Here is a 12,238-nt window from a genome sequence, read left to right as displayed (position 1 = left end):
TTGAAGGAACAAGTCAGTAATCAGGTTGTCAAGCTGGATATGTCAATACTAAAGAACACGTGGCTGATATCTTTACTAAACCATTACCCTGGAAACAGTTTGAATACTTCAGAAGCAGACTTGGGGTACTACCTTACTGAGAAAATTACTTTCAGGGGGAGTACTTAAAACACTTATCTCTAACACCAAAATGATTTAGTTCTGATCATTGATGTCAAAGGAGCAGTAGTACTAGTCAGACAGAGTTGTGTGGGCTTGCGTGCAGTATTGCCAGCAATGAAAAATATGGGGAGATTGTTGATGTTTTTCTTTGTTTATGTTCATGTTGTTGGTCTGCAGTTTATATGGAGACAACTTTGATTGCTACAGTGAAGTTTGTGTTGCTGGTCTGCAGTTCATTTTAAAACAACCAGTTGCCCTGCTGGCATTTGTAAGCTGGCATGTGAGAAAAAATACTGTTGATCTGATGCTCTTGATAGTTTCTGTTATGTCAGTCTATGTTGCCAGAGAAATCATTATGGTTGGGCTGTGAAAACTAGTTTTTAAATATGTGAAATCATCAGTTATTACCATTGTATTCAAAGTTGAGGATTATCACAGAAAGTTTTAAAACAGGCAGAATTGAGGCCTTTGTATGTGTTGATGTTTTTAAAAGGAGTATCTGATTGAAAAGTTTTTCTTCTTTTTTAAAACCCTGGTCAAGAGGTTATGAAGTATACAAATTATGCATCTGAAAGCAATGCTTTATCCTTTGCTATGGATGTGAATCAGACAGCTAGAAGGAATTGAATACTTGGTCTGTTGTTGAATAAGGTTTGAAAAAAGACAGAAAAAGCTCAAGCATAGTTTGAGCATGCTACGTTCAGCAGTAGGAGGTTGCTTGGATAAAATTCCTCATTCATTGATGAGTTACAATGTTTGTGTAGGAGGAATAATCTGAAACGTTCCAAGTCAACAGAGGGATCTGTGCTTAGTACATGAGCAGGGTGTTGTTTTGCAAGAATTAATACAGCAGTAGCAATATATCTTCAAGGAAGTCTAACATACTCATGGTGCTGGATTAATTATAGACTATTTCCCTTGTTGAAGTTCTTGCTCGTTATATGCAAATGGTTGTAGTGATATAGTTAGTTGTATGAGTTGTTGCTCTTAGTGGTAGAGGTTGGAGCCTGAACTTTGATGTTGCTGAGATAAGAGTTGTAGCTCTTTTTGTACTGAGTTGTAGACCATTTCTGACTATTAGTGGACCATGGTTTTTTACCTAAGTTGCCGGTTCAGATTCCGATATGGATGCAGATTCGAGATTCCATACACCACTGTGCTAATAGAAAACCAACATGGCAAAATAAACCACCATGTCTATGTTTCAGTTTAATAGAATATTAATTGCAACATTTAGCCATACACACAACATGATACACTTGCTTGGTCACATGCATGGGACATTTTTCCATATCAAGGGGACAATATGAAAATGAAAGGAATCATCAAAAGATAAGTACAGTTATCTAAATATTTATTTTGTATTGGTTAAAGGATTTCCAACCAGGCTAGATCAAAACTTGAGATTCAAATTTTAAGCCCTAGATTCAAAGATATCATTGCTTTTTTTAAGAAATCCCTCTATAATCGTCAATTTGGATTTGGATCTCCTCTATTAGCAACTTTTAATGTTCATTCACAAATGTATAAATGACATATAAACTGTCTTTTTTGGCCTTTTTAGTAGTCACTTTTAGGGTTGGGAGGATCCAATAGATCAAATATATTAAATTAGGCCAAAAAAGCACATTAAAAAGTTTTTTTTTTTTTTAAATTGAGACCAAATTAGGCCCAGGTTCCGCCATTGGACAGCAAATTCTGCCTGGGTTCCTTTGAGAGAACTTGCGGCGAATTTGTGGCTTTGTAGGTGAATCTGTTAACTTAGTTTTCTACACAAAAGGATTTTCCATGTGAGAATATCTTTGTATTGTTGTCTTCATTTTGTGTGATCTTCTTTGGTCTTCACTTGTGGTAAAAAAATTTAAATACTAATTCACCCCCCACCAAGTATTTTCTTTTGTTTTTCAGATGTTGAAGTAATAGCTTCAGTTGGATCTGATACCAGCATATGGAAAAAGCTTACACATACATATATGTATATATATGCATATTCATACACATACATACATATATGTATATGAAACAAGCTTACACATGCATGCATGCATGCACACACACACACACACACACATATATATTTGACTTCCTCTATACTCATATCACAAACTATTCAAATGCTTGCGATCATGCTTGTATCGGGCTTCATATATATAATACGAATCAATCCATGAGTTGATTAACATATGTGTCCAAAGAAGATTAACTATCTTATCCTCACCCATGATCAGGTTTGAGATCTGCAAAACAATGAGTATTATATATGATGCTATGTGTTGGCACTGATATCAGCAAACATGCCCAAGCATTATATATGCTATATTCTACTTCCATTGAATGACAAGTTAAATTTGTATTGCATGTGCTAGTCACCAACTGAGGTTCACTAAAGTATTAATCATTAGTTAGCATCACGTATGATCGTGACCCTACGTGGCAAAAGCCGTGTAAGGGTCATGTCCCTACATGAATGCAACTATTCGATGAAATACATATATTAAGTATTTGCTGTGGGAAAAATATCAATACCATGGCATGTGATTACCCCAGCAAAACAGACATTACCATCTGCAGTCACTAACAGACTTCACAATAGTTAGTTCATAGCAAATACAGTAATCAGTGATAAAGTGTATAACAGTATACTGCAAGGAAGTATATACCTGTAATAAAGAAAGAAATACTCATCTGATTGAGTCTGAAAATAAAGTCTATTATTCTCTATCTCTGATCATCAATTCCTTAACATCAGATACTTACTATAAATAGTAAGCATGCCAAACTGATCCAAATGAAGAGCCATCCTTAACACTCCTATCCTTTGAAATGGGAATTGGCCCACAATTCTGCCAACTAAGACCGCCTAACCACCTGAATTGGCCTATAAAGGCCAGTAATAGGCTAATCTAAACTACAAACCAAGGTGAAATAAAGTGGGGACATTACAGTGGGTTTTGCCTGATTTTTCCCTAAAAAATCTTAGGGATTTTTATGTGATACTTTTCCCAAAAATCATTAGTTTTTTTTTGGTAGAAGGGGGTTTTACAATTTTCTCCTCAAAATCATGTCTAGATTATTTTTTATTTTTCCCAAAAAAATCATGGAAGAGTTTAATATTATTTTCCAAAAATCATGGTTGTCACAAATGAATGATTTATTGATTTCTCCACAAAATTGTGGGTGATCTCAGCATCGCATCAAGAGTTGGACAATTTTTTCCACAAAAAATGTGGTTTCTTGCAATTGTTTTTGGTCCCAACTAGAGTTGTTTGGTCAAACAGTATTCATCTCTGAAAGTTTTTGCTGATTTAAAAAAAAAATCAATTGCTGGTTTCTTGAAGTAGTGAACAGTGTGATGATTTTTCTTCAAAATCGTAGTCCTATTTTGAGAAGTTGACCTAGGTGTCTCTACCTAAATGGAGGTGAAGCTTTTTTACCCAACATTAGCTTGCAAGGATTGTAGTTGTCTTTGTCATATCTACAAATTCTGCAAACCCAGGGAGGGTCTCAGCAGTAGGCACATGTCCCAGAGTGATCTAATGAGAAGGGGCCAGCTTTTTATGCATCCGTGACCCAAAGACTTATAGATTATGTGTGTTCCATCAGGTAGTAAGAATGAACACCATTAAGGGAGGGTATTGAAAGAATGTTGCAATGTTTCTGTAATGGTCATCTTACCTGCTTTAGGAAGTTTTGTTTTCTGTTGTTTACGTTGTTTCATTTTAGAAACATCCACTTGTAATCTTTTATACATAGAGCCTTTTATCTCTATTGTATATATCAATTTATAATAACAAATAAGACTTACAACCAATAAAGAAAAATAAATATATATTCCTACAGTCTATCCTAAAAGCTAATTGGCAAATATAAATTAAACATTGTTTTAATAGCAAGTGCCAGTTGAAACTTTATTACGTAGCTAAAGAGTCTAATATATTATGAAACTCCTTAAAAGGAAACGGTAAAAGGCTTAAGGTGTAGAACCATTTCAAGGCGACACAGCTAGTAGGGTAACACGCCAAAAGGGTGTACAGTTCTGCAGATTCTGAGACTTAAATCAGACTTCAAGATCAGAACCTGGTTAGGCTTAGAATGAACCTTGATACAATTCCTATGTTCAGGTCTACATAGGCAGATATATATGACAACTGCAGATCCTGATTGTATTCACAAACTTGAGTGATGAAAATGCTGCAATGAACCCGTGGGAATACGAATGCTTGAAGATCAGACTGTATGTTTTCTGTGTGTCTCCAAACTACATTCATAACCCGCCTATATATTCTCCTAGAGGGTATGTCCCTTAAGGGACATAACCCTTGGCATATAACTAATAATTAATTATCCCTAAGCCGGCAACCATAATGCAAATGTTAGTTAGGTCTAACTAAGATTAGTCAAGGACAAACTAAAATATTTACCTCCAGATCGCCGTCACCTATAGAGCATATATAAATTATTACAAATGTCATTCATTGAGAATATATAAGGAGAAGAGCCAGGTATGATCTGCACCATTAGATTCTGTGGATTATCTAGGTTAGATTCTTAACACTCCCTCTTAACCTGATAATCTTACAGAGAGATATCATATCTAGCAACATCAATACAGATGTTAAGCAAGAATTAATACTCTAGAGTCTATATCTGTCTATCTCTTCTTTGTATGTAGTATCATAGAACACATGATACAAAGTCATATTACTAAACCTGTGATATGACAAATCACTATTAATAGTGATAAAACACATTTTGTGAGTCATAGAAACTGGTATTTCTAAATCACAACTAGATCCTAAATTTAAGATCTACCAGAATACAGGATAAACCCAAAGAATTTCTAGAATTCTTCCTTTATCCAATTTGTGACCCACGAACATAGCAATGTCAATGTTACAAGACGATCTAAAATTCACCTGGATCTTACGGTAAAATCTATTGTTAGGACATTATCTAAGAGATCGTCACCTCTCATAATGACTTATGCACAAGTATTCATTATTTCAGAGATCGTCACCTCTTAAATAATGATTACATATGGTGGAGCCCATAACAGTCAATAGCCTGACAAAATAAAAATTTATTATTTTATTACTAATCAAAGAGTACAAATGAATTACAACTCAACCATACCAAGTCTCTTTCTAAAATGTTCTATCTTTACTCTACAGAGAGGTTTGGTGAGTATATCTGTTGTCTGATCTGCAGTACAAATGTATTCCAATTTAACAGAATTCCTATCTACCATATCTCTTGCATAATGGTAAGGAATTTCAATATGCTTGGATCTGTCATGGAAAAATGGATTCACTGAGAGCTTGATAGAACTCTGATTATCACAATGAATGATCATGGGATTCATGGCTTGCCCAAATAATCCCACAAGTAACTTCCTCAACCATACTGCTTCTCGAGAGGCCATTGCTACTGCAATGTATTCAGCTTCTGTGGAGCTCTGAGCTACTAAAGATTGCTTTCTACATATCCATGAAATCATAGCTGATCCTAAACTGATTTGTCTTTAACACTTCCACCCCAATCTGAATCGGTGAATCCATGCAAGTCTAAAGCAACTTTATCATATTTGAGTCCATAATTAAGAGTGCCTTGTAGGTATCTCATAATGTGTTTAACAGAAACTAGGTGAATCTCCTTTGGTGCACACATTAACTGACTTAAGGCATGAACAGCATTGCAAATATTAGGTCTTGTATTTACTAGGTACATCAGAGACCCAATCATCTGCCTGTAAAGAGTAGAATCTATTGGAGGTGATTCTGCAACTGCTCCTTTAAGTTTATGCAAATTGGTCTCCATTGGAGAAGACATAGACTTGCAATTCCACATTCCAAATTTTTTCAAAATATCTGAAGTGTACTTTCCTTGATTCAGTATGATACTATCAGCATTCTGTCGTACTTCCAATCCTAGGAAGTAATGAAGAAGACCCAAGTCTTTCATCTCAAAATCTCTACTTAAATCTTTCTTGCACAGATCTATAAGATGATCATCACCTGTGATTAATAAATCATCAATATATAATATCAATATTACCATACCATCTTTATCTCTTTTATAATATAAGTTTGGATCGGCTTCATTCTTAGACAATCCTAAACCGGTGAGATATTTATCAATCCTTTCATACTAGGCCCTGGGAGCCTGTTTAAGCCCATACAGAGCTTTCTTGAGTTTGCATACAAAGGCATTAGGATTATGGGTTTCGAATCCTTCTAGTTGCTCTAGATAGACTTCTTCTGAAATCTCTCCATTGAGAAATGTTGTCTTTACATCCATCTGATGTACCTTCCATCCCTTAGATGCAGCAATTGCTAAGATAGCTCGAACGGTAGTATATCTAGCAACAGGATCAAAGGTTTCTTCATAATCAATCCCTTCTTTCTGAGAAAAACCTCTGGCTTTATATTTGTCAATACTCCCATCAGCTGCATGTTTTATCTTGAATATCCATTTGGAAGAAACAATGGACTTTCCTTTTGGTCTTGAAACTATTTCCCAAACATCATTTTTCATAATTGATTGATATTCTTTTGTCATTGCTTCTTTCTAGGCTGGATGTTTAATAGCATCAGAAAGATTGGTTGGCTCTATTTTGGATAAATCAATCATATTTGGTGTATAACCAGAGAATCTTTTAGGTCTTTTACTTTCTCTGACTGATCCTGAAGGTGCAACAAAATCTTGAGCTGCTTCAATTGTTTTTATGGCCCAAAGTGGTCTTTTGTTTGAATTTTCCTCAATGTTCATATTTTCATTTTTGACCTCCTCTAGGTTCTCCCTCTGGGATTCAGATTCACTAATTCTTTCAGAATTTGATAAAGGAGAAGGTTCATTGGAACTTAAGGCTCTTTTGAATGCAAGATCTTCCTCAAAGATTATATCTCTGCTAAGTTCAATAGTTTTTTGTCCAAGTATGAAAATTCTATGTGCTTTAGAAGTTTCACTATGCCCTACAAGGATACCTTTCTTCCCAGATGATTCTAATTTGGTTCTATTTTCTTTTGGAACATGAATATATACAAGACATCCAAAGATTCTGAGATGACTTATATTAGGTTTTATTTTAGTAAATACTTCTTCAGGGGTCTTATCTTTAAGATAGGAGTGAGGGCTTCTGTTTTGAATATATACAACAGTACAAGAGGCTTCTGCCCAAAGATAGTATTCTAGATTTTGGTCAAAAATCATAGCCCTAGCAGCTTCTATAATTGTCCCTTTTTTCCTTTTAGCTACCCCGTTTTGTTCAGGGTTATAAAGAACAGTATACTCCCTCTTGATCCCTGATTCTTTACAAAAAAAAATTAAACAAGTCTGAGGTATATTCTCCTCCATTATCTGTTCTAAGGGTTTTAATTTTATGTCCTGAAAAATTTTCAGTTAATGCTTTGAATTCTTTAAATCTTTGTAAGATTTCTTCTAATTCTTTGCATTTTAAAAAATAAATCCATGTTTTCCTAGAGAAGTCATCTATGAACAAGACATAATACCAGAATCCTCCAAGGGAGGGAACGGACATGGACCCACATAAATCTGAATGAATTAATTCTAGTACATTATTTGTTTTTCTAGTACTATCATGAAAAGGACTTCTAGTACTTTTACCTAGGGCACACCCTTTGCAAATACTAGGGTGATCTTTGTTTAATTTTGGTAATCTAGTAACCATCTTTTCCATAGTCGATAGGGTTTTAAAGTTTAGGTGCCCTAATCTTCTATGCCATATTTCGTTTGAATTTTTAGCTTCATGAACTAGGGCTTGAATGGATCGACTAGATTCTGTATTCAATTCATACAAATATCCCTTTCTTTGACCAATTAATTTAGCTTTCTTGATGGAAGAGTTTTTAGCCCAAGTTAATAATTTGCCATCTACGAACGCCACATTGTGTCCATCATCTTCAAGTGTTGTTATAGAGATTAGGTTTCTTTTAATCCTTGGTACATAGAGTACACCTTTAAGAAGAAGAGTATTTCCTATTTTTAGTTTCAAAGTGCAGTTTCCAATTCCTTCAACTAAGTGTGCAGAGTTATCACCAATAGTAACTTCACCGTTAACTTTCTCCGATAAGGAATGCAGAGTTTCTTTGTATCCAATTATATGCCTGGAAGATCCACTGTCTATTACCCATGCCTTATTTGAGATTTCATTTGATAAAGAGGAATACAAAACACGATTCTCCGGATCATAAGTTTCTTCTGCTCTGACGACATTTGCACAATTTGCTTGTTGTTTGGAGTTTCTAGACAATTAGATTATAGTGTCCAAATTTTTCACATTTGAAACACTTTATTTTAGATAGATCTTTCTTGGGCTTTCCATTCTTTTGATTTCCCCCTTTCTTCTTGAAGTGTTTTTTCTTGTCTTTATAGGAGTTTACATTAAGAACGTGAAGTTCTTCATCTTCTACTTTTGGTTTTCCTCCTTTCTTTAGCTTTCTTGACTCTTCTTAAAGACAGTCATTCTTGAGCTTGTTAAAGTCCGGAAGTTGATCTCTAGCACTTATTCCTTGTGCAAAAGTTTCCCATGATTCTGGCAAACCATCTACGGCCATGAGCATTAGTTCGATGTCATTAATGATGGTTCCTATGCTTGACAATTCATCTCTAATACCAGCAACTTTTGGGAAATAAGAATTTATTGATTCTTCTTTCTTTATTTGGATGTGATTCAGTTGTCTTTTTAATGCAAGCACCCTAGTTGCATTGTTTATTTCAAATGCATTCCTTAATGCATTCATCATATCGTAGGCAGTTTGGTGTTTCGTAAGCATAGGTACGATATCATTCTTAACTCCATCCAAGATGATTTGAATGGCTTTTCTATTTCCATTGGTCCATATGGATTTGTGAGGTTCAACTAGTGGCTGTTTGGATGCTCCATCAACAAATTGTTTAACATTGTTTTCTTCTAGAATCATCAGGATTCTGAATTTCCATACTTCAAAGTGTTCCTTTCCATCGAATCTGTCCTCAGGCCTGATTGTATATGCCATTGGAAATGGAAGACAACTACTGAATATAAACAGGTCTGATAATTGGAAATCTGCAGAGCCCTAGATCTGATAACAGGGCTCTGATACCATGTACAGTTCTGCAGATTCTGAGACTTAAATCAGACTTCAAGATCAGAACCTGGTTAGGCTTAGAATGAACCTTGATACAATTCATATGTTCAGGTCTATATAGGCGGATATATATGACAACTGCAGATCCTGATTGTATTCACAAACTTGAGTGATGAAAATGCTGCAATGAACCCGTGGGAATACAAATGCTTGAAGATCAGACTGTATGTTTTCTGTGTGTCTCCAAACTACATTCATAACCCGCCTATATATTCTCCTAGAGGGTATGTCCCTTAAGGGACATAACCCTTGGCATATAACTAATAATTAATTATCCCTAAGCTGGCGACCATAATGCAAATGTTAGTTAGGTCTAACTAAGATTAGTCAAGGACAAACTAAAATATTTACCTCCAGATCACCGGCACCTATAGAGCGTATATAAATTATTACAAATGCCATTCATTGAGAATATATAAGGAGAAGAGCCAGGTACGATCTGCACCATTAGACCTGTGGATTATCTAGGTTAGATTCTTAACAAAGGGCAGCAAATACTGCTAAAAGTAAATAGTAATACCTTAGCAAAGCATGCCAAAGAGAAACAAGAAAAAGTTGTCAAAGTAACGAACAATTTTAAATATTAGTTGAAAATCAGCCTTATGCTACAAAAGCTATCATTCAATTGGCATTATTTATTAACATGATTCCATTCTATAATTTAATGCAGTAAGCTGACAGGCTTTGTATTAGCAAGATCCATCTTTCTAAAGTCTACCTTCGTATGCAATTTAGTTAACTCATGAAATCACGTGGTGTTCACTCATTTGATTTCTTCCTGTTAATGCTAATTGACTATTCTCTACTTTATCTAGTAGTAAGTTCTATCTCTTCTGGTTCAAATATCTATGTTGCAACCAAATATTGGTCTCTACTTTAGCTACTTGTAAATTCTATTTATAGTTTTAAAATAGGTTTACTTAGATCTTTGGGAGACTCCCCTTATTATTTGAAGAATGTTTCTATGATATGTGCTGTTTCATTTTCTTTTGTTTGCTAACAGACAAATTAAAGACACAAACAATAGTGGATAATATCATAATAGTCTTTCTGAAGCAAACTTTTGCATGACAACAAAAAGCTCCAAATTTTCCTTCTGCTTCATGAGAAAATAAGGACAAATGATATAAAAGATGCACATGCTTTGTATAACATGTTCTACTACACAGCAATGTTATTTATATGAATGTAATTAAGAGATGATTTGAAATCTTCTTGTTGATGTTCAACTCTGTGCCAAATTGGCATGCCCTCTTGACTACATTTAACCATTTGCACCACATTAACATATAGTATTTTCCATGGTTAAAGATAAATATGTCTGTAGTTTATTAACCAAAATCATTTCAAATGCATAAAAAATACAGATAGTACTTTGCTTAGCCGATGCTGCCTGCTGCTCCCACCTCCTGTTTTTCTTTGCTTTGTTTTCCTCGAACACCATTTGGTGCTGCTGCTGTTGGTTGGTTTCCTTCATTGTACTTGGCAGTCCCCTGGACTTTCTTTGTGGTCTCTTGTTGGACACTAATGACCTTATCTTATCTAGTTCCATTCAAATGTGTTAAGCTACACTAACACGTGCTATTTTAACACCATAGACATTTTAGTCCCATTCTCCTACATGGTCAATGATGAACACTGATGTAACCTCTTTCAGACAATTATTTTCTCACCTCCAAAGGTTCATCCACCTCAGATCTTCAATGGGATCTAAGGGTGATACCTTGGTTCCACCTTGGATTGTCCCACTTGGCTCCCTTAGCCCAAAGTACTCCCTCTAATCATGTTTTCTAAAGTATTTGGTTACTTTTCAGAACCTAGGATCCTTTCATCCCAACATTTCCTATTAATTTGACGTACTATTGTGTTGTTCACTAACATATTTCTTTGTTTACTTATTTCTTTATTTCTAGTCTCAGTCTACAGTACATGAATTTAGGAAATATCATTTTAGAATTATATTGTAGGGTCCTAACATTTTTGATTAATTGAAAGTACTATTATGTCGTATTTTCTAACATCTTTCTTTGTTTACTTATTTCTTCTTTCTAGTCTCTGTCAGATAGGACCATGGGCAAGAAACAATTACACCACGTGAATTTAGGGAATATCAATTTAGAAACTATTAACCCTTACTTGCATTGGTTTTCTAATTTTGTATTGAAATCATGCACATAGTAGAACATCCAAAAAAGTTTGCAAGCATCAGTTGCCATAGTTATTATATTTTACAGACCAAATAATTAATCCAGATATAAATTAATAGTTAAGATTATTTATTTTTGGATATTACATTTGTAAATTTTGCAAGAAAAAAAGGATGAACTGAAACAGTGCGAAATCATTTACTATAATACCAAAAAAGAAATAAAACAAAATCATCAACATGAGTTATTGAATAAGATGAGCTTCTCACATGTTTAAATACCCAAACAGTGAATTCCATTCCAGCACGCTTCAGCCTTAAATTTGTTCCATTTCCTGTATTAGAAAATAAATTTCATTATTGAAATCAAGAATCCACAGCAAACTGTTAGGTAATAGTCCTTGACAAATCACAAGAAAGCAAAATTAAACAATGAAACAATCAAATATAACTAGCTATAAAACGTTGTTATGGACTGTCTTTCCCATACCTGCATGCATATCAAATTTGCAAAACAAATATTCATGTTTATGTGTGAAATATAAAATGTTATTCTACTTGAGCACTACAGGAATAGATATTATATACTAAGAAAACATAAGTCCCATTGAAGCCTACTGTTTGTGGCCATCACAGTTAAGGAAAATAGGATCAGAATAATACCTTATCTTAATGTATCTCTTGTCTGATGTATTCACTAAAGTTAATATCCTTGTTAATATGATCTCCTAAATTCTTCTTGCAGAATTTTGTCAATATATCTTGACTGCACCACTGTAACTAT

The 12,238-nt window shown here is 34.5% G+C and overlaps 1 protein-coding gene across 2 annotated transcripts in view; it reads right to left on the bottom strand.

Moving 5' to 3' along the window:
• Positions 1–12,238, bottom strand: part of LOC149541374 (ARM repeat superfamily protein) — a 348,244-nt gene that overhangs the window by 262,600 nt on the left and 73,406 nt on the right. For both annotated transcript variants that reach the window (XM_089796637.1, XM_089796638.1), the window contains exon 9: positions 11,725–11,789. In XM_089796637.1, the coding sequence (XP_089652763.1) occupies positions 11,725–11,789 (65 nt within the window). The remainder of the gene's footprint in view (positions 1–11,724; positions 11,790–12,238) is intronic.

The sequence above is a fragment of the Cupressus sempervirens genome, chromosome 8 (genome assembly GCF_028749045.1).
Source record: "Cupressus sempervirens isolate cs-2001-9-10 chromosome 8, ASM2874904v1, whole genome shotgun sequence".
Lineage (NCBI taxonomy): Eukaryota > Viridiplantae > Streptophyta > Pinopsida > Cupressales > Cupressaceae > Cupressus > Cupressus sempervirens.
This window is presented reverse-complemented; position numbering and strand designations above follow the sequence as displayed.